Below are 24266 nucleotides of genomic sequence, written 5' to 3' on the forward strand. Positions count from 1 at the left end.
AATGCTTGAACAGTGCATATGTCTTTTGAATTTGATGTTTAAGAATGTTAAATATGTTGGCTCTTGAAAGAATGATGACAAGGAGACATGTTATTTGATAATCTGAAAAATCATAAAAATGATTCTTGAAGCAAGAAAAAGTAGTGAATACAAAAGCTTGCTGGAAAAAAATAGAAAAAAAATATAGCGAAAAAAAAATAAAAAGAAAGCAGAAAAAGCCAAAAGCCCTTAAAACCAAAAGGCAAGTGTAATAAAAAGGATCCAAGGCTTTGAGCATCAGTAGATAGGAGGGCCTAAAGGAATAAAATCCTGGCCTAAGCGGCTGAACCAAGCTGTCCCTAACCATGTGCTTGTGGCATGAAGGTGTCAAGTGAAAACTTGAGACTGAGCGGTTAAAGTCAAGGTCCAAAGCAAAAGCAGAGTGCGCTTAAGAACCCTGGACACCTCTAATTGGGGACTTTAGCAAAGCTGAGTCACAATCTGAAAAGGTTCACCCAGTTATGTGTCTGTGGCATTTATGTATCCGGTGGTAATACTTGAAAACAAAGTGCTTAGGGCCACGGCTAACGTTAGGATTTTTGCCAGTAAAGAATTTTATATAAACAGTCGCGTTGTAGATATAGTCTCTAAACCAACAGAAATCCCTTCGTACAAACGTTTTGGTTGTCACAAGTAACAAACCCCTTAATAAATTGATAACCGAAGTATTCAAACCTCGGGTCGTCTTCTCAAGGAATTGCAGGGAGGTATGTTCTTATTATTGGTTATGAGTTTGTAAATTGGGATTTTGGAAGTAAGGAGGGAATATGTTGAATGACAAGTAAAATAAAATAATAATAATAAAATCTCTTGGCAAGGTATAAGAATTGGAATTCCTATCCTAGTTATCCTTATCAGGTGTGAAGAGAATTGGGTTTTAATCCCACTTGGTTAGCCTTTACTAAACAAATGAGGGTTAAGTGGACTGATTAGCTTGATTCTCAAGTCCTAGTCAACTCCTGTGGAGAGACTAGCTTTTAGAGCAATCCTAGCCCAATCAGAATCTACCAATTTCAATCACTTGCTGAGTTTGATGACTCAAGTACTACCAATCACTTGACCAAAGCCAAAAGGAAGAAAAATATCTAAATTAAATTAAAAGCATCAATATAAATAAAGCAAAGCAAAATTAAATCTGAAAATACCTCGAATTGCATTAACAAAAGAATTTAAATCTGACATAGACATTCATAAATTAAATTAGAAAAATAAATAAAAAGAACATTGAACTTGTGATGAAGAAGAAATAATCCTAAATCCTAAAACTAAATCTTAAGAGAGAGGATAAAAACTACATCTAAAACTAAAATTGTGAATTCTTAAAGCTTATTCATGAATGAATGGATTTCTCCACTTTATAGTCTCTAATCTGTATTTTCTGGGCCGCAAACTGGGTCGAAAACAGCCCAGAAATCGCTGGAGAAGAATTCAAACACGCTGATTTCCGTCACTGCGACGCGGCCGCATGGAGCACGCGGTCGCGTCGCCTAGCGTCAGAGCAACTATGGCATATTATATATCAAATCGAAGCCCCAGACGTTAGCTTTCCAACACAACTAAAACCGTGTCGTTTGGACCTCTGTAGCTCATGTTATGGCCGTTTTAGTGCGAGAGGGTCAGGTTGACAGCTTTGCAGTTCCTTCAACTTCTTGTATTCCTTCCACTTTTGCATGCTTCCTTTCCATCCTCCAAGCCATTCTTGCCCTGTAATCTCTGAAATCACTTAACACACATATCAAGGTATCTAATGGTAATAAGAGAGGATTAATATTAGCAATTATAAGATCAAAGAAGCATGTTTCCAATCATAGCACAAATTCCGAGAAGGAATTGTAAAACATGCAAATAGTATGAATAAGTGGGTAAAGAGTTGATAAAAATCACTCAATTGAGCACAAGATAAACCATGAAATAGTGGTTTATCAACCTCCCCACACTTAAACATTAGCATGTCCTTATGCTAAGCTCAAGAGAAGCTATAAAGAATGAAGAGGGGTAGTAGAATGTATGAAATGCAACCTTTGAATGCAACTACATGCTAAATGCTTTTACTTACTTGGTTAAGAGTAAATAAGTTCTTTAAGACAAAAGTAATTCAAATTCCACTAATTCAAATCATACAATAAAAAGCAAGTGAACTTGTAAGAAGATAGCTCATGAAAGCATGGAACATAGAATTAAGCACTGAACCCTCACTGGTAGTGTATATCACTCAAGTCTCTCAAGTGTATAGGGTAATTCACTCTACTCTTCTCTAGTCATGCTTTCTAAACTTTGTTCTTCATCTAACCAATCAACAAATATTTAGTATATCAATGCAAACATCATGAGGTCTTTTCAAGGTTGTAATGGGGCTAAGGTAAGCGTATAATGATATATGTATGGCCAAGTGAGCTTTATAAAGTGAATCCTTGATTAGTCTAAGATCTCACCAAACATATACATACTTTATATAATTTTAAAATACTTTACCTAGTTATCCGAATTTTCCCACTTTTGTATTACATGCTCATTTATCAAACTTATTTTTGAATCTTGTCCCATGTGCATTGATTCTTTTTATTTTGCATTTGGGGTAATATTATTTTTTTCTTCTCTCTTTTTTTTTTCTTTTTTTCTTTTTTTTTTCAATGCACATGGTAATTCAATTATTTTGATTTCGTATGAGCATGCTTCCCAAATTTTCAAATAACTTATTCAATTTAATTCCCTATATTTTTTTTTTCATATCATCCCATGTTCCCATAAAATTTTCCACACTTAAATTATACACAATATCTATCTTAAGCTAACCAAGGATTCAACTTGGGATTTTTAATTTGTTTTTCTGCTTAAGGCTAGTAATGTGGTTATAAAACAGAACAAATGGGGATTAAAAGGCTCAAAGTGGCTGACAAGGGTGATTTAAAGGGTAGGCTTATTTGGGATAAGTGAGCTAAAATCAAACAATGGCCTCAATCATATGCAAGCATATAACACATTAAACATTGGACATATAGAATAGAACAAAACAAAGATTGCAATTATAGAGAAGAAAACACACAAGAATAAAAATTTATGGTTAAATAATGTAACCATGTAAATAAGCTCAAAATCTCACAGGTTGTGTGTTCTTTAACTCAAAAACCATGTTCCAAATACAACTTCTGATAAGTTTAACACAAAAATTTTGATTTTAAATTAGTGAAATTGTTTTTCAAAAATAGGGTCTTTAAAAAGAAACTTATTATTTCTCAACCAAGTAGTAGCTAAATGCATAAAATCAAACAAACATGCAATTAAACATGCAAATGCAATAATGAACAAACAAAGAAAATAAAACAATGGTGTTGAAAAGAGAATACTAACACATGGAGATCGGTATCAACCTCCCCACACTTAAAGATTGCACCGTCTTCGGTGCATGCTAAGATGTACAAGTGGATGGGCTGCTCCAACTGATGCTTTTCTCCAAAGATTTTGCAGATGGACTTGTCTGTCTCCCCATGTAAACGTCTTCTGATTCTCTTCCTGGTGGCCATCCTGAAAGAAAAAGGGAAGAAGATTAACCCAATAATAGAGATAAGAAAATAAATGAAGTATGGTTGGGTTAATGCCAAATGATAAGGGTCTCAATTACATGGTAGCTACAGCATGCAAGTGAGAAAACAATAGAAGCCATGGCATGCCAGTGGTACAAAATGTACAACAATGGGGAAGAGAGTGAGGAAAGAGAGATAATATAAATTCATATCAATGCAAAAGTAATACAGATATAAAAGATTGGCATTGATTTAAATAATATTACTCAATCAGAATTAAACAAGTCATTAAGCACCAAGAAAATACCAGAAAAGATGTAACAGTTGAATAAGAACATTTGAACACCAATGGTAAAATAATAAATTTAGAAAAATAAAAATATGCAATGAATGAAAGTATGCAAATAAATAAAATAAAAGATAAGAAGAATGAGAAGGGAAAGAAATAAAGTAAGAAAGAAAGAAGAAAGAAGAATAGATAGAAGAAATTAGGATTAGAGAAGAAAAGATAAGAAAATTGGCACTAATCTGGATAGGTTGTGTGACGCTGGCGACGCGGTCGCGTAGGTGACGCGGTCGCGTGGTGCGCAATAAGGTCAAGTGACGCGGACGCGTGGGTCATGCGATCGCGTGACCTGATTTGTGCGATTGGCGTGAGTGCAGCCTCACGTTCGCGCAACTCTCTGTTTAAATGCATATTGCCAAAAATCTGGGTGACGCGGTCGCGTGGGGCATGCGATCGTGTGAGTGGCCTTATTTCCAATATGACGCGGCCGCTTGGGACACGCGTTCGCGTGGTGAGGCTTGGGCTTCCAGCACGAGTCCAGCCCAACTCCAGCTCAACTTTCTGCCATACACTCTTTTTACCTCGATTTACATGGCACGCGGCCGCGTGGGTGAGGGAAAAGACATGGAAAAGACCCAAGGATGCTAAGGGAAAAGGAGGGATCAATCATTTTTACACTAAGACATAATTTTAGCTAATTTTTAGTTCTTTGGTTATTCTAGAGAGAGAAACCCTTGTTCCTCTCTAGATCTAGTTTTAATTTGATCTTCCCTTGTTAATTTATGAATTAGATCTTGTTAATTACTAGTTTTAATTGTCTAATTTGAATTCCTTGTTACAATTTTGCTTATATCTAGTGATAGTTTTATGAATTATTGTCAATTGTCATTTTATACCCATTTCATGAATGTTGTGAATCTTGACTTGTTGATGTTACATTGATGATTTCTATGTTTAATCTTGTTGTTTGGATGATTGTATGTTCATAATTGTTAGTGGGTACTTGTAGATTTCAATTTAATTGCTATTTTGAACATGTCTTTTGTTAATGCTTACCAAGTGTTCGATGAATTGTTTACTTTGATTATGGAGTAGTCTTCTTTACTCTTGGCCTAGGTCAAGGGAATTGGGTAAACTTCAGTCATTGGGTCTAATGGATTTGATGATTTGGGAGACCTTGGTGGTCAATTTGATACTCATTGACGCCAACCCACTACTAATCCAATTAGTAGGTAGGTTGGGACTTATGGGTTGATGTGATCAAAGCCATTTGACGTACTTCAAGTCTAGGAGTAGATATCACGTACTTAAGACTTTGAGGGTAGACTTAATGAGCTTGGTTCCTCATAATTGTCAAGATACGGTTGTTAGACAAGGATCGTGACCCCAATTCCCATGCCTAGCCAAGAGTTGCTTTTATTATTCATATTTGAAAACTAATTTTCCTAAATTATTTGCTTTAGTTACAGTTATTTCCTTGGTTTATAATAGAATTAAGTGGAATGTTGCTTGTTCATTGGAATTGCTCATGTTTTGCTTAGATAGTTGAATTAGGTTGTTGCAATTTAAGATTACTTGCTTGTTAAGATTCCCATTTATTTTCATGCTCATGACTCACAACCCCAGATTTCTTACCAATGTTGAAGCACATGTTTGCCCATTCCTTATGAGACGATCCGAGGTTTGAATACTTCGGTTATTTCTATTGGGGTTGAACTTGTGACAACCAAATCCCTCTCTAAATTTGACCCCCCGAGGATTATACTTGATACGTGATTTTATTGGAGAAAATCTTTACCAATACACCCTTGGGAGCCTATCAACAAGTTCCACTCGGAGCTCTGAAGAAAGAATGAAGCAGCAAGACCCTGGGTTTGATGAGATCCTGAATGCGATTTGTGTGATGCATGTGCGTTGGATCAATGACAAGGATGGGATACCCAATCAATTGAGGAGAAGAGATTTGTGCCCCAAGCTAGAGGGTGGCTAGAATTTGTGAGGAGGTCCCTAATCCCCATAACCAACACTTCAGAGGTGACCAAGGAGAGAGCTGTACTCATCTACAGCATCATGAAAGGAGAGAACATCAACATGGGGGAGATGATTGCCAACAACATCAACAAAGTGCTGAAAAGCACCAGTGATAACACAAGGTTGGCATTCCCCAGCATTATATAGAGGCTATGTGATGAGGCTGGAGTTGAAAAGATCATTGATGAAGTGCTTGTAAAGCAAGACAAGTTCATAACTGCCAAAAAGATGGCCAAGGTGGTGGCTGTTCACCCACTCTACATGGCTAGAGAATGAAGAGCTCATGCCCATGAACCACAACAACAACAACAACAACAACAAGAGGAGGCAGAAGAGCAACCTCAATTCCTGGCACTTCAACCACCACCACAATGCCAATATCAGCAATTTCCAAAGGGATTCAATTGGGAGCAATTGCAAGGAGATGTACACCAAATGAAGGGAGATCTACACCACTTGAGGGAAGATGTCAATCAACTCAAGGAAACTCAACAACAACAATGGAGCCAAGTCAACCAAAACATTCAACAACTCCAAGGGAATTGGGAGAATATGAGGAAGGAGCAGCAAGAACAATTTGACTGGGAAAAGGTACGAAGTGCACTGGATAAAATAGCAGAGCAAGGCAAATGGCAACAGAGGAACTTGGCCGAATTCATATATCTCTATGATGCATGAACCATATCCAGGAGGCAGTATGACATCAACACACAAGCGAAGCTGAATCACTTGTGTAACGCTGTAGCCACTCTAAACCCAGGATACCCAACCTTCATGTAAGGAATGAAAGAGCTAAGTGCAAGACAAGAGGAGATCCTAGCCAAACATAAGGAGGATGAAAGGAATTATATGAGGAGAGCCGGATTCTGGAAGCCCAAGGACACCAAAGCACAAGAAGGTACCTCCAAGCCAGATGAAGGTGGCTGATAAACCACTATTTCATGGTTTATCTTGTGCTCAATTGAGTGGTTTTTATCAACTCTTTACCCACTTATTCATACTATTTGCATGGTTTTACATTTGCCTTCCTAATTATGTGCTTTGATTGAAAACATGCTTCTTTGGCCTTAAGTTCCCTATGTTTAATAATCTCTTATTACCATTAGATGCCTTGATATGTGTGTTAAATGATTTCAGAGATTACAGGGCAGGAATGGCTCAGAGAATGGAAAGGAAGCATGCAAAAATGGAAGGAATACAAGAAGTTGGAGAAATTGCTAAGCTGTCCAGCCTGACCTCTTCGTACTCAAACGGCTATAACTTTAGCTATAGAAGTCCAAACAATGCGAATCCAGTTGCGTTGGAAAGCTAACGTCCGGGACTTCGATTTGATATATAATATGTCATAGTTGCCCTAACAATAGATGACGCGAACGTGTGCTCCACGCGGACGCGTCGCAGTGACGAAAAATCAGTGTGTTTGAATTCGCAACCAGCGAATTCTGGGCTGTTTCCGACCCAGTTTGCGGCCCAGAAAACACAGATTAGAGGCTATAAAGTGGGAGAATCCATTCATTCATAATCTTAAGCTCACAATACACAATTTTAGGATTAGATGTAGTTTTTAGAGAAAGAGGTTCTCTCCTCTCTCTTAGGATTTAGAATTAGGATTCTTTTCACTTTATGATTATTTCATCTTTTGCGATCACAGGTTCAATGTTCTTTTTATTTATTTTTCTAATTTAATTTATGAACTCTATGTTAGAATTGATTTCTTTATTTAATATAATTTGAGGTATTTCAGATTTAAGATTGCTTTCTTTTATTTATATAAATAATTTAGATTTTTCCCTTTTGGCTTTGGTTGAGTCATTGGAGACACTTGAGTTATCAAACTCATTATTGATTGAAAATTGGAATTCTTCAAGAATTAATTTAGGTTCCAATAACTCTAACTTTTCCCAAGGAAAGACTAGGACTTGAGGAATCAGAATTAATTCATCCACTTAACTTACCTTCATAGTTAGAGGTTAACAAAGTGGGAGAAAAATCCAATTCTCATTACAATTGATAAGGATTACTAGGATAGGACTTCCAGTTTTCATACCTTGCCAGAGTCTATTTTATAGTTATTTATTTTATTCTTCTTATCATTCAACATACTACTTTCTTACTTTCAAAACCCCCAATTTACAAACTCATAACCATTAATAAGAACATACTTCCCTGCAATTCCTTGAGAAGACGACCCGAGGTTTAAATACTCGGTTATCAATTTTAAAGGGGTTTGTTACTTGTGACAACCAAAACGTTTGTAAGAAAGGTTGATTGCTTGGTTTAATAACTATACTCACAACGAGAATTTACTATAACTTCTAAACCATCAATCCTTCAGTTCTTTTCAGTGGCTCTTCCCCCTCCAAGAAGAAGGACAAAGGGAAGGGGCCAATGAACTAAAGATGAAGTTGCTCAAGGTTGTTGAGTTCCATGGTTGACACTTTCCAACTTCTAAAATCTTGTTCAAGTTTTTGCTTTATTTACTTTTTGAATAAATAGTCATACTAGGATAGTTTATGCTTTATGCTTAGTTTTAAATTCCTGTTTGAAGTTTTTATGAGTTCTTCTTTTCAAGAAAGAAAATGCCATGTATTTCAAGTCTTCATTTCAACATAAATAAAAGTAAAGTTTGTCCCCATAAGAGTCAATGTGAGTTGTGCAAAAATAATGAGAGAGACCAAGGCCAAGATGTATTATCAAACAAACTAAGAAATAATAAACTAAGTGTGAAACCTTGGATGAACTAAAAAGAAAATGAGTCATGGAAGAGCAACTAGTCTTAGAAGGTATAACCAGGGAAGACCAAAGGGTGTTCCTTGAATATCCATAGAACCAAGAGGTAGTAAGCAATAAAGACCCAAGGCTCTGAGCATCAACTACTGGGATAAAAAAAAAGAAACATTAAAAAGCTCAAAAAGAATTAAAGATCTTAGTAAATGCTTGTGGTGAAGATGTGTCAAGAAGAGACCTGGGCAAGTAAATTCTTAGGGGTGTCTCAACACCTAGTACCCTAAAACCAACTGGTTTGGGAGTGCTAATTAAAAGCTTAAATAAAGGGTTGTCTTGAGACAAAACACTTAGAGTCGTGGTCAAGAAAGCAAAACAACCGATACTACTTCAAGGTGACAATCAAAAGACAGGACCGCTAAGACCTATACCTGAAAGAACCCTCAAGGATCCAAGAGCATCCCATGACATTAAAACATTCATACATGCGTTGAATACTTAGTCTTACTCTTAGTTGTATTGCAATCACTCAAAGCCAAGGCCTCAAGTTATAAAGGTTTACTCACATTGATTTACTTGGGACAAGCAAAACTTATGTTTGGTGTTGTGATGACTTGTATCATCTACCCTTCTTTCTTGCATAAATCTCATTTGATTAGTACAATTCATGTATTATTTGATGAATATTATGGTACACTACTTTGAGATGAGTTGTGCTGAATTTCAGGTGAGAAAAGCATCAAAAATTGGGTAGAAGACAAACAAGAAGCTGGGCGTGTGAAACTGGCGTGCTACTTGAAGCAAATGCCACAAAAATGCACTGGCGTGGCACGCAAGGAGCTGGGCGTGGCACGCCAGGAGCTGGGCGTGGCGCGCCAGTACTAAAGTCCAGACAAGAAGTTCAAGCATGCACGTGGGCATGGCACGCCAGAGACTGGGCGTGGCACGCTAATACAAAATCCCAGAGAGCTACAATGGAGGACACAAAAGGGGCGTGGCGCGCCAAGCTGGGCGTGGCATGCCAAGCTGGGGGTGGCACGCCTAGCCAATCAATTACTATGGGCATGCCACTTGAGAAAAAGGGTGTGGCACGCCAACTCACTATTTCAAGAAGAACCTTCACTATGGCATGCCACTTGGTGTCAAAGGCGTGGCACGCCAGCCCTAAGAAGTCACTTGGGCGTGCCACTTGAGAACCTAGGCATGGCACGCTAAGCTTGAAGAGTTCACAAATCCATGGGCGTGCCACTTGAGCAGCATGGCGTGGTACGCTGGTACAACAATCCAGAGAAGGGGCTGAAGGCAATTGAAGACTGCGCGTGCCACTTGAGCAACCAGGTGTGGCACGCCAATGCACAAAGGACTAAAAGCAAGGACTGGGCGTGCCACTTCAGTTCGAAGGCGTGGCACACCAACCTTAGCATTTCACTATGGCGTGCCACTTGAAGACTGAGGCGTGGCACGCCAACTACTGGAACCAAGACAAGATCATGGGCATGGCACGCCAGCCTTTAGGCATCACACGCTGGTATAAGTTTCCAGAGAGGATGAAGGAGGCCAATTACATGGGGCGTGCCACTTGGTATCGAAGGCGTGGCACGCCACTCACCATTCTTCACTTGGGCGTGCCACTTGAGCAACCAGGCGTGCCACGCCAGTGTCATTCAGAGTGAAGCATTGGGGCGTGCTAGTTAAGTTCGTGGCGTGGCACGCCAAACAGAGGAACCACTCACTCACAAAAGGGGCGTGGCACACCAGACCCTGGGCGTGCCACGCTAGTTCAACTTTCCAGATAAGCCTAGCCAAGCATAAAGCAAGGGCGTGGCATGCCAGACCTTGGGCGTGGCATGCCAGTACAAGTTTTTAGAGGCAAAGAGAAGTGAGAAAGGCAAGGGGCGTGCCACTTGAGTTTTAAGGCATGGCACGCCAATACAAGAAATCCACTATGGTATGCCACTTGAGTTCAAAGGCATGGCACGCCAAGGTTGAGAGAGGGACGAGCGTGCCACTTGAAGGATTAGGCGTGGCACGCCAAGCTGGAAGTGAAGGGCATGTGACACGCCAGAAAAGTGCCAGCCACACACCAGCTGAGAAGTCATGCTTATTGAGTGTTCTCTTTTCCCTCCAAAATGTAATTTTCCTTTTTCACTTTTGTAATTCTTTTATTTTACTAGGAGTAGTATAAATACCCCCAAGGAGTACTGAAGAAGGGGGTTAAGCAGTCAGTTTTAGATCCACTTTTACACTTCACTTTTGAGTACTTTTTGAGCTATGAGTAGCTAACTTCCCTCTCATTAAGAGAGGGAACTTTGTTGTACTTAATGGATTGATAATAGTGAAATTCTTCTTCTCTTCATCTTCTTTTTGATTTGCTAGAAGAAATTTCGTTCTTAATGCTTAGTATTCAATTATCTTGGGAAAGAGATTGAATGCAATTGGGTTTCATGGGAACCTTAGGAAAGGAAACATGAAACCATGCTTGAAATCCCTTCTCATACTAGAGTAGAATCTGGGTTTTGGTGTTTGGATATGTGACATATAATCCTCCCTCTACTTGGACCTATAATGGTGTGTGGTATAATCAGGGACCAAGCATATCTCTCTTCATGAGCAATTAGACCAAGGAATTGGCTATTGATCAAGATCTAAGAGATTGAGTCACCAAGGGGTTGGGGCTCAATCAATCATGATTGCCAAGAGGTCAATGAGTTGCATAATTGAAAAGGATATAAGCTAGATTTGATCCAAAGAGACAACACCTCCCAATCTCAATGAATTTCCCCATTCTTATCTATCCATTTCTTTACAGCTTATTTTTACATTCAGCAATTCCCCATTCCCATTTACATTCAAGTCATTTATGATTCTGCCCTTTATTTTCTGCACTTTATTGCTTTTCTTTATATTCTAGTCATTTACATTTATGTCATTTACAATTCTGCACTCTACAATCCTATTGATCCGCTTGACTAATTCATCAATTGATTAAAACTGCTCGAATTTTCCAATCTCTGTGGATACGATCCCACTCCACTGTGGGTTATTACTTGACGATAATTTTGGTGCGCTTTCCAAAAGGACTAATTCACAAATTTTGAATGGGATGTGAATTCGACTCATCAGGGATCAATGGCAAACTTCTCTTAGAGAATTGAGTACTAACATGGAGCAATTGAGGATAGAGCATCAAGGACACCTCATCACCCTCAATGAAATAAGAGAAGACCAAAGAGCCATAAGTGAAGACCAAAGGGCTATGAGGGAAGAGCAACAAAAGCAAAGGGATGACATAGAAGAGATCAAGCAGCACATTAGATCCTCAAGGAGGAGCACTAGACGCCACCATTAAAGGTGGACTTGTTCTCTTTTATTCCTTTCCTTTATTATTTTTCTGTTTTTTGTCTGTTTTATTTTCTGTTCTCCTATTCTAAGTTGCATAATCACTTGCATTTGATGTCTTAAAGTTGTAAAATAACCCATATATCTCTCACCTTGCTTAAAATAAAAATTTTATTTGAAAAAAATTGAATAAGATTAGTTTAATAATGTTGAAGTGGTGTCATGTGCTTTTGTTTTCTAAGTGTATTATTAAACAGTAAATATTTGAAGTTGAAATTTATGAATGTTGGCTCTTGAAAGAATAAGAAAAAAGGAAAAGTATTATTGGTGATATGAAAAATCAATAAATTGATTCTTGAAGAAAGAAAAAGCAGCAAAAATAAAAAGGAAAGGCTTGCATGCAAAAAAAAAAGAAAGAAGAAAAGTGTCGAAAAATTAAAAGGAAAGAAAAATATAAAAAGCAAGCAGAAAAAGCCAAAAGCTCTTTAAACCAAAAGGCAAGAGTAAAAAGTCAATATCCCTTTAAACCAAAAGGCAAGGGTAAAAAAGGCCCAAGGCTTTGAGCATCAATGGTTAGGAGGGCCTAAAGGAATAAAATCCTGGCCTAAACGGCTAAACCAAGCTGTCCCTAACCATGTACTTGTGGCGTGAAGATGTCAAGTGAAAAGCTTGAGATTGAGCGGTTAAAGTCATGGTCTTTTAAGAGTGTGCTTAAGAACTCTGGACACCTCTATCTGGGGACTTTAGCAAAGCTGAGCCACAATCTGAAAAGGTTCACCCAGTTAAAGTGTCTGTGGCATGAATGTATCCGGTGGTAATACTGGAAAATAGAGTGCTTAGGGTCACGGCTAAGACTTAGAAAGCTGTGTTCAAGAATCAAAATAAGCTTAACTAGGAAAGTGAATAATACCATTTGGATTCTAAGTCCGAAAGATGCCAACATCTCTGAGTTTCAATGGATAGTGAGATGCCAAAACTATTCAGAAGCAAAAAGCTACTAAGTCCCGCTCATCTCTGATTTTTTATCCTACTGTGTTTTTTGTTGCTTGGGGACAAGCAATGGTTTAAGTTTGGTGTTGTGATGAGCGGATATTTTATACGCTTTTTGACATCACTTTCATATAGTTTTTAGTAAATTTTATTCAGTTTTTATTAAGTTTTTATAGGTTTTAGTGTTAAATTCACATTTTTGGATTTTACTATGAGTTTTTGTATTTTTGTACAATTTCAGGTACTATCTGGCTGAAATTGAGGAGCTGGAGCAGAAGTCTGATTCAGAGACAGAGAAAGCACTGCAGATGCTGTCCAAATCTGACCTTCCTGCATTCGGAAGAGCTTTTCTAGAGCTACAGATGTCCAAATGGCGCGCTCTTAATGGCTATGAATAGCTGTCTTTCAGAGCTTTCCAGCAATATATAATAGTCCATACTATGCTTCGGACTAGAAGGCCTAAAACTGGCGTCAAACGCCAGCTACCTACCCTTCCAGGCGTCCAGCGCCAAAAGAGCAGAGACCAATGTACAAAGGCCCAATGAGGATCCCCTAGCTGGTGTTCCATGCCCAAGAGACCTCAAAGCACGTGGATCTCATAAAAGCTCAGCCCAAACACTCACCAAATTGGCCCCAGAAGTGGATTTTAGCACTAAATAGACTGTTTTACCCTTACTAGTCATCTTTTTAGTATTTAAGGGTTTATGTTTATGTAATTCAAACCGGGAAGCACCTTCGAACCTTTTTATGTTTTACATTGATTTTACTTTCAGTATGAGTTTCTAAACCTCCTAGGTTGAGGGGAGGAGCCCTCCTGAGTCCCATGAATTAATAAAAGTACTACTGTTTCTCTTCGATCCATGTTTGATTAATTCTAAGATGTATATTCATACTTCATCATGGTGAATAGGATGATCTAACCAATTAGCTCTGTTCATCACATTAAGATGAACGTGCCTGACAAACACCCGCGTCTACTTAGGTCAGAATGTGTCTTTCACCAGACAAGGACGACCAACAGCTTGAATATACATCTCTCAGACGACTAATCCACGACTTCGTTGGGAACTTCTCAAGACATCAGTTCAGTTGATTTTCAGGGAGATTAGGGTTCCTGTGGTAGAGGCTAGAACCCAAAGATGCATTATTCTCTGATCCAGAAGATCCGACCTTGTCTGTGGCGTTTTGAGTAGGATCACAAAGGAGAATGGACTATATGCGCTTCACCCTCAAGTACAGATGGATCCACACTAAACCTGGGGTTCAGATCTGAAGGAGTATTGGCAGCTGCTGATGACAAGTCATCTTATGCTAGTTTCACAAGCATTTTTCATTTGTTTCATTAGGTTTTTTGCACTTTCATGCACAATAAGTAAGTAATTGGAGTGTCATTTCATGCTTATCTTGAATCAATCAAACATTGTTGATTTGATGCACAATCATAAGGTTTATGCACAATTTAGTTGATTATTATGAGCCTTATGATTTTGGTGAGACTTTGATTGCTTGTTTGATTAATGGCAGGTGAAAAGTGAGGAAAAGAGAAAGAAAAGAAGCAAGGTGCAGACGAACGCTGCGTTTATTTGATGAATGCTATGTTCACCCACGACACGCACGCACACAAGCCGCCTCCGCGTGGGGAAGCAAATTTGGAGATCCACGCTCACGCACACATGGTGCACATGCGTGGATTGAGAATCAGTGTTCACCAACAACGAACGTGGTACACGGAATCGTGATCTCAACACTTCTTCACAATTCCGCGTAACTAACCAGCAAGTGCACTAGGTCGTCCAAGTAATAAACCTTATGTGAGTAAGGGTCGATCCCATGGAGATTGTCGGCTTAAAGCAAGCTATGGTCATCCTTGTAAATCTCAGTCAGGCGGATTCAAATGGTTATGAGGTTTTGATAATTAAAAGATAAATTAAACAGAAAATAAGATAAAGTTACTTATGTAATTCATTGGTGGGAATTTTAGATAAGCGTCTGTAGATGCTTTGTTGCTTCTGAATTTCTGCTTTCCTACTGCCTTCTTCCAATCATGCATTACCTCCTTCCATGGCAAGCTGTATGATCCTCTCGGATGAAAATAAATCCATATGCGCTGTCACCGCATGACTAATCATCTGTCAGTTCCCGCTAGCGTCAGATTAGGACCATTGTCCTTTTACACAATGTCACTGTGCCCAACATTCACAAGTTTGAAGCTCGTCACAGTCATCCCTTCTCGGATTCTAATCGGAATACCACAGACAAGGTTTAGACTTTCCGGATCCCAAGAATGGCTGCCAATAATTCTAGCCTATACCACGAAGGTTCTAATCTCAGATTCAGATGCTCTGTTGTCAGGAGAGACGATGTGAATCGTTGATTAGAAACCTAAGAGAATATACTCCGGCTGTCGTCCAATGACTACGTTGAACATCATGTAGACTGCTTGTGGTTGTCAGGCACGCGGATCTTGGCTAAGTGAGTAACGAAGATTGGGTGATTGTCACTGGTCATCCCTTCATTCTGACTTAACTGAATTAAGTACAAGAGTATATCTTGAAGAAGAAGTAGGCGTGAATTGAATAGAAAAATAGTAGTAATTGCATTAAGTCATGAAGAACAGCAGAGCTCCACACCTTAATCTATGGGATGTAGAAACTCCACCGTAGAAAATACATAATTGAAAGGTCTAGGCATGGCCATGAGGCCAGCCTCCAAATGTGTACAATGGTCAAAAGACAGATGAAAGATCCTTAAATAAATCACTAAATGTAGTTTTTATACTAAACTAGTAACTAGGGTTTACGGAAAATGAGTAACTAAGTGCAGATAGTGTAGAAATCCACTTCTGGGGCCCAATTGGTGTGTGCTTGGGCTGAGCATTGAAGCTTTTTCGTGCTTAGGCTGTTTCTGGAGTTAAACGCCAGCTTGGGTGCCAGTTTGGGCGTTTAACTCCAATTCTGGTGCCAGTTTGGACGTTTTACGCCAAGATATTTTAGGCTGACTTTCAACGCCAGTTTAGGCCATCAAATTTCGGGTAAAGTATGGACTACTATATATTGCTGGAAAGCCTAGGATGTCTACTTTCCAACACAATTAAGATTGCACCAATTAGGCTTCTGTAGCTCGATAAAATCCATTTCCAGTGCAGGGAAGTCAGAATTCAACAGCATCTGCATTCCTTTTTCAGCCTCTGAATCAGATTTTTACTCAGGTCCCTCAATTTCAGCCATAAAATACCTGAAATCACAGAAAAACACACAAACTCCAAGTAAAGTCCAGAAATGTGATTTTTGAATAAAAACTAATAAAAATATAATAAAAAGTAATTAAAACATACTAAAAACGATGTAAAAATAATACCAAAAAGGGTATAAATTATCCGCTCATCAGAACGCTACGTTCATTATGAGTGAACGCCTGCGATACTTTCAGAATTTGAATTTGAGAATTGCCACCGACGTGCATGCGTATATGGCGCGCACGCGTCGATTTGATATTATGGGAGATTGGCGCAGACGCGTACGTGATGCCAAGGCGCGGAAGTGAAGTTTTATCATCCACGCGCACGCGCAAAGGGCGCGTACGCGTGAAGAGCGTTCATGGCGCAAACGTAGCGTTCAGTTTATGAACGCTGCTAAAGGACGCGCACGCAGACGGTACACACACGCGTCGATGGGGAAAAGCGCAAGGGACGAGCACGTACGAAGGACGCGTACGCATCGGTGAAAAAATGCTACGTTCAGTTTAAGAACGCTACATTCACCTGATGCTCCATGGAATTGTCATTTTGGATCTACTTCTTCAAAGGCCAAAAAGCCCACTCCAAGTGCTGAGATCCAGAAATAGAAAGTGTATATATAGCTAGGAATTTGATTTCCTAGGTAGCTCTCTTTTAGTTTTCAATTTAGAATTTTAGAATTGAGATCGGATCTGAGTTTTCTTCTCTGTTTTGCTTCCACTTTTCTGCAATTGTTACTTTCTATTTTCGGTTTCGAACTTCGTATTGGGGAATTCTCCTGAATTTTCTTCATCTTGGAGTTCTTTTTCATCTTTTTCCTTTGATAGCTTTATGAATTGAAGATCTGATCTCGGCTTTCTGTCTTGTTTTCTTTCTTTTTCAATTTACACTTTTATGTTTTGTTAAGAGAGCAATTGAGATTTTGTTTTCCTTCCTGTTTCGTTAGTTTCCTGCAATTTCTGATTTTCGAATCCTGGTTGATCTATTTTCTAAGATTTGTCATATGAGAGTTCTTTAGTTTATTACATTTTACATTTTCCAGTTCTACTTTGAATCCCAGCACCCAAATCCCTTTACTCTTCATGCAATTTAAGTTTCCTGTTCATTTAGATTCAACAATTTAAATTACTTGCACTTTAAGTTTCAGTTATTCACCATTCTTGCAATTTAAGTTTTAGCTCTTTTAATTTCTTGCACTTTAAGTTTCTGCAATCTACTTCTTCTACACTTTAAGATTTGGCCAATTTCAATTCCTCATTTTAGTTTCCTTGCCATTTTACTTTTGTTAAACAAATTTCACTCAAATCATCAAATATTCGCTTAACTAAATTCATCACCAAACTAAAATTGCTCAATCCATCAATCCATGTGGGATCGACCTCACTCTTGTGAGTTATTACTACTTGATGCAACCCGGTACACTTGCCGGTGAGTTTGTGTAGAATCATTTTTCCCTCATCAGTTGCTCAAACCAGTGTCAATCATATACAACCTGCCATTGAAGAAATCACTCACAAGCAAAGAGAGCAGTAGTACCAGAGTTAATTCAGAAAGACAAAGCAACTCCAACTCTTAACTCTATTCCTATTAGTATTTTCTACCTCTTTCTATTTATTCAGCATTAAATAGTTTCTTTTGATGAATAAAAACCAACAACCTTCTGATTCTGCCTGACTAAGACCTGAAAGATAACGATAGCTTACTTCAAACCACAATCCTCGTGGGATCGACCCTGACTTGCTCAGGTATTACTTAGACGACCCAGTGCACTTGCTGGTCCTGCCTGTACGGAAGTGTAGGATTTGCGTACACGCACCATGCCTCTTGCACCAAAGGATCAATTATATATTTTCATGGAATCCTCATAGTCATTAGGATGTTGCAGGGCTTTGAATACATTAAGTACAATTTGTTCATTAATGGCCCTCAATGTTAATTCACCTTTTTTAACATCAATCAAGGCCCTCCCAGTAGCGAGGAATGGCATCCCTAAGATAATAGAGGCATTTACATCCTCCTCCATATCCAATATAACAAAATCCGTAGAGAAGACGAAGATTTCCACCTTCACTAGCGAATTCTCAACAACACCAAGTGGAAAGTTAATGGAACGGCCAGCAAGTTGTAGAGAAATTCTAGTAGGTTTTTCCTCTTCAATGTGGAGCTTACTGATCAAAGATAATGGCATTAAGTCGATGCTTACTCCAAGAACGCACAATGCTCTTTCAACAGTCACCTCTCCAATGATACAGGGAATCACAAAACTTTCAGGATCTTTCAATTTTTTAGGGAGGTTCTTTTGAATTATGGCAGTACACTCCTTTGTAAGTGCCATGGTTTCATTCTCCCTCCAATTTCTTTTCTTGGAAATCAACTCCTTCATAAACTTTGCATACAAGGGCATTTGTTCAATAGCTTCAGCAAATGGGATATTTATTTGTAGCTTCTTGAAAACTTCTAGGAACCTAGAGAATTGATTATCCTTGGCTTCTCTTTGCAATGTTTGAGGGTAAGGAATTCTTGGCTTATATTCTAGCACTTGGATCTTCTCTTTTGGTGCATCTTTTAAGGCTTGAATTGGTTGATGTCAAGTGGTGGCGTTCACGTCCTCCTCTTGAATATTAGTGTCCTCTGGAGCTTCTTTTCTTTGCTTGGCAGTGGGATCTTCTTTTTTCTTCTTTTCCCAACACCTTTTCCCTTCTCAAACTAATGGCTTTACATTCTTCTTTGGGGTTTGGGACGGTGTCACTTGGAAATATTTGAGTAGGTTTTGCTAATTGTTGATCAACTTGGCTCACTTGCACCTCCAAATTTCTTATTGAAGCAACTTGATTCTTGAAGTTGGTTCTTGTTTCCTCCATAAATGAGACAGTGGCATGGGATAACTTTTCCAAGGCAAATTCATGACTAAAAAGCCTTTGAGAGTCTTGGGTTGGTTGTGTGGGGGGTGGTGGTTGTTGGTAAGAGTTGTTTTGAGGGTTGAAAGGGTAGTTGTTTTGGTGATGGGGATTGAAGGTATTATGCTGTTAGTTAAAGTGGTTTTATTGATGGTTGTTGAAATTATTGGGCATTTGACCTTGATTTTCCCACCCAAATTTGGGTGATTTCCCCATCCAAGGTTATAGGTCTTGGAGAAAGGATCATTTTGAGGTAGCCTTGAAGGATTGCCAATGTAATTTACTTGCTTCAGAGAAGATTGACCATACTCAAAACCTTTAACTTGAGACACTCCATTACTTATGCCATAGAAATTCTCTTATGCACTCACAATTGAGACATGTATTACTCCTAACTATTGGGTGATTGCATTAATTTGTTATGACATGACTTTATTCCGAGCCAAAATGGTATCCAAAGCATCTAATTGCTTAATTCCTCTCCTATTTGATCTTTCAGAGGAATAGAAGTGTTCATATCCTGGCCCAATAAACAAAAAATGCCCTTTAAGAAATATGGCCTCCACGAACGTGCCCGACCTCTTTAAAGAGGTCGGACACCGACAAAGGATCCCAGCCCTACTTGCCCAAAGCAAGTAACTACCTCTGCGAATCTTGCCCACAATCTCTATCTTCACTAAAAGGATAGATCCCAACAAACTTCTAAGATAAAGGAAACTGTTATCCATTAGAAAAGATGGAACTATTCCAACAAAGGTAGTTACCAACTCTACTATAATTATACTGACACCCCTCAGGTATAATCTACGTTCTAATCTACTAAAAACCTGCCTAAAGCCCTTACTAACTTAAGCATCTGAGTCTTTTGTAGGTACCACCACCCACCTCCTCACGAGTAACTCGGACAGGTAGCACCTCGGCATCAACAAGTCGAACACTTCCATACAAAAGGATCTAGACCTCACGTCCAGGCCCAAATCAATGTTTCAGATAAATCTTGGAATATTGATGCCGTTGTCGGGGACCTGGGACTCAACCCCTAATTATGGCGGACCACCAATATGAAGACAGCCACACAGCCTTTGAATCTGAACCTGAGGCCCAAGTAGAGGGTCTTGTCATTATAATCCCTCCACCACAACAAATGCATTTCCCTCATGAAGGGGGAAAGTCAGGGAATCCCCAACCAAGGAGGATTATTCGGTGATCCACCACCCCGAAGACGAGGAATCTTCTCAAATGGCGAAAATACTAAGCCTAGTCCATGGTCAAAGAGAACGGCTAGAGCAACTCGAGCACGAGGCTGAACGACAACGGGAAGCAGAACGGGAAATACAGAAAAAAGTAAGAAGGCAAAGGGAGCTAGAAGAAAAACTCTTGAAGTTAGAGCCCGACCTTCGAAACTGAAGTAACCGAACAAATCGAGAAGAAAGCCCCTTATGTGGAGAAAACTCATTAATAGAAGAGATCATGCGGGCTAAAGTTCCAAGGAATTTTAAAACTCCAGACATAGATCTCTATGATGGGACAACCGATCCAAGGCACCTTCTCAGTAATTTCAAAAGCCAGATGTACCTAGCTGACACCTCTAACACCACCGTTGCAAAGCTTTTCCAACCACTCTGACCAAAGTGATAATGAAGTGGTTTGATAACTTACCCCCTAGGTCGGTAACTAGCTTTGACAACCTGGCAAGGAAGTCTTTGACCAGCTTTTTCATCCAAAAGGATAAAACAAAACATGCCCCAAGCTTGTTAGGAGTCAAACAAGAGGTCGGGGAAACCCTTTGAGATTACATGGAGAGATTCAACAACGCATGCTTGGAGATTCAAAATCTGCCCACTGAAGCTATGATCATGGGCTTAGTCAATGGCCTTAGAGTGGGGCCATTCTCTCATTCAATATCCAAGCGGCACCCAGTTTCTCTGAATGAAGTCCAGGAAAGGATAGAGAAGTATATCAACAAGGAAGAAAATTCCCGACTGAGGAAACTCTTCCCACGACCAAACCCACCATATCACCCTCAGAAAAATGAGAAAGAGCCCACGAAGAAGGTAGAGTAAAACACGGAGAAGCCCTAAAGATACCACAACTACACTCCCCATCCAGTTTCTTTAGTAGTTGTCTATAGAGAGATATGTCACATCGAAAAGCTTCCACCTCCTCGTCCAATCAAATATAAGAAGGCAGGGAGCCGGACAGAATACTGTGAGTACCATAAGCTCTATGGACATTCCACCAACGAGTGTTACGACTTAAAGAATGTCATAAAAAAGTTGTCCAGAGAAGGCCGACTAAACAGATACTTAGCTGATAGATCGGGGGACCCGAGGAAGAGAAGAAGGGAGGAAGAAGAAGGACGATAAGAACGTCTACCTCAGACCACAAAGCGACAAATACACATGATATATGGGGGATTCGCGGGAGGAAAAATGTCAAAATCATCATGGAAAACACATTTTAAAAAGGTATACCAAGTCAAGGAAGAAAACCACGGACTGCCTGATTTGCCTACCATCTCGTTTATTAAAGAAGACGCCCAAGGAATAACACCTAGACATGATGACCCCGTGGTAATAACAATGGTCCTCATGAACACTAACCTCCGTAGGACCCTGGTATACCAGGGTAGCTCGGCGGACATCCTGTTCAAACTCGCCTTCAACAAATTCGGGCTAGAAGAAAAGGACTAAAAGGCCTTCCCAGATAACCTATTCGAATTGGGAGACATGCCAATCCAACCCCTTGGATACATATCCATATACACCACTTTTGGAAAGGGTACAAAGTCAAAAACAATAAACATTAAGTACATTGTGGTTGATGTAAACTCGGCATACAATGCCCTAATAGGTCGGACCACCTTGAACTGACTTGCTGCTGTCATCTCAACACCTCACCTCTATATGAAGTTCCCCACAGCAGAAGGAATCGCCACCATTAAGGGAGATCAGAAGCTAGCACGTAAGTGCTACAATGAGAGCCTTAATTTAAAAGGCAGTCCTAGGAGCAAAGAGGTCAACACGATTGAATTGGGTGGAGTCCGAACTCGTGAAGAACTATGACCTCAACCTGTAGGCAAAGTAAAGGAAGTACAAATCGAAGATCACCCTGACAAAACAACAAATATAGGGGCTGACCTGGAGGGACACCTGAAGGAGCAGCTCATTGATCTACTAAGGAAGAACTCTGACCTTTTCGCCTGAAAAGCCTCTGACATTGATAAACCACTATTTTATGGTTTATATTGTGTTTAATTGTGTGGTTTTGTCATAATCCTTGCCCAATTATTCATCAATTTAGCATGCATGTAGATTTCCTTCCTAAATTCAGTACATGTTTGAAAATTGCTTCCTAGAGACTTTAATTATTTACTTTTAATTCTCCTTTATTCCATTCGATGCCGTGATCTGTGTGTCAAGTGTTTCAGGCCTTATAGGGCATGAATGAGATGGAGATTGGAGAGGAAGCTAGCAAAAATGGAAGGAACACAAGAATTTGAGGAGATAACCAGCGAGAAGTGACGCGGTCGCATGGCTCACGCGACCGCGCGAAGGAGCACAAATCGCAGTGACGCGGCCGCATGCTTTGCGCGGCCGCGCGGATTGGTAAGCGCAAGCGACGCGGTAGCGTGGACGACGCGAACGCATGGAGAGGAAAAAGCGCAAGCGACGCGTCCGCATGGACGACGCGATCGCGTGACATGTGCGATCTGCATAATCTGCAGAATTCGATGGGTGCGATTTTGGACCTTATTTCGGCCCAGTTTTCGGCCCGGAACAGCAGACTAGAGTCAGAGAATATGCAAAAATAACACACACATTCATTAAGTAGTTTGAGATCTAGTTTTTTTTCACTCTCTTAGGTTTTTCTCTCTAGTTTTTAGAATTTTAATTTTCAATTGGTCTTAGCATTGGAACAATGAGAAGAGTTATTTCCTCATCAAGACTTCATCACTCTAGTTTGTTCTCTTAACTTGGTTTTATTCTTCCATGTTCTTTGTTATGTTCAATTTTGTCATTCAGATACTTTTATGATTAATTAATGCAAGGATTATTTCTCTTTAATTCAATTTCAATTCCAATAATCATGTCTTCTTTTAATTCCCTTTTATGTGCCATGGATTCTTTATTTACAATGCTTGAGTAGTTTCATTACTTGATAGGGAGTTGATTAAAAGGAATTCTTGAGTTGGAAGGATTGAAGGAGAAATTTATAGTTGGGTTAAATGTTAGATTGCTATCCTATCACCAACGCCAATCCCTTTGAACTAAGCGGGTTGTAACTCGTGAATAGATCTGGCAGTCCAACTTGTTTGACTTTCCCTTACCTAGTAAAGGATAACCAAACAGAGTAACCGTTAATTATAAATCAATCTTAAAAATCACTCCATCAATGATAGAGATTCTAACTAATCAATTCCCAGTCAAGGCTTTTATTTATATTATTTAAAATTCCTCAATTTAAATTCCAATTTACTTAGCTCAACTTCTTAGAACATCTGATTAATAAAACAGCACACTTTTCTGCAACTCGTTGGGAGACGACCTGGGACTTAAAACTCCCAGTAATTTTAATTTAAACTCTCTGTGACATATTTCTAAATTGATAGGCAGATTTTCGGTGAGTTAAGAACTATACTTGCAACGTAACCATTTTAATAAATTTTTAATTCACCAGCTTCTGCTTCCCATCAATTTTTGGCGCCGTTGCCGGGGAGTTGCAACAGAGTGCTAAGTTTATTAATTAGAATTTATTAATTTGCATTTTATTTAATTTTGCTACTATGAGCTGCATGTTTCTTCCGTCAAATGACGCGTTCACTTCCTGATCCGCGCTTGCTAATATTCGATCCTGAAATTGAAAGAACAATTTCACGAATAAGGCGAGAACAGCGTAGGTTAGCCCGCTCTGAGGGTGGATCTGAAAGTGAATTTGAGGAAGAAACTAGCTCCCGTTCTACTTATTCAGTTGTTTTACGCGCAGAAAACATGGCAGCTAGAAGAGTTACCATTCAGGAGGAAGGAGCTCCTGATTTTACAATGCAACCGTTTCAAGCGCATCATCCAGCGGTAGCTACGGATTTTGAAATAAAGACCGCACTGCTAAATTTGATGCCCAAGTTTCATGGCCTACCTGCTCAAGAGCCTATCAAGCACTTGAGAGATTTCCAGGCAGCCTGTTCTACTGTCAGGCGTGATGGC

General features: G+C 39.4%; 1 protein-coding gene across 1 annotated transcript; it reads right to left on the bottom strand.

The window, feature by feature from the left end:
- Positions 1-18002: 18002 nt before the first annotated feature.
- On the bottom strand, positions 18003-18500 carry LOC107646922 (uncharacterized). The gene has a single exon (XM_016351065.1). The coding sequence runs from the start codon at positions 18498-18500 to the stop codon at positions 18003-18005; it is 498 nt and encodes a 165-aa protein (XP_016206551.1).
- Positions 18501-24266: the final 5766 nt, after the last annotated feature.

Source organism: Arachis ipaensis, chromosome B6, assembly GCF_059453495.1.
Source record: "Arachis ipaensis isolate K30076 ecotype BB chromosome B6, ASM5945349v1, whole genome shotgun sequence".
In the NCBI taxonomy this organism is placed as follows: domain Eukaryota; kingdom Viridiplantae; phylum Streptophyta; class Magnoliopsida; order Fabales; family Fabaceae; genus Arachis; species Arachis ipaensis.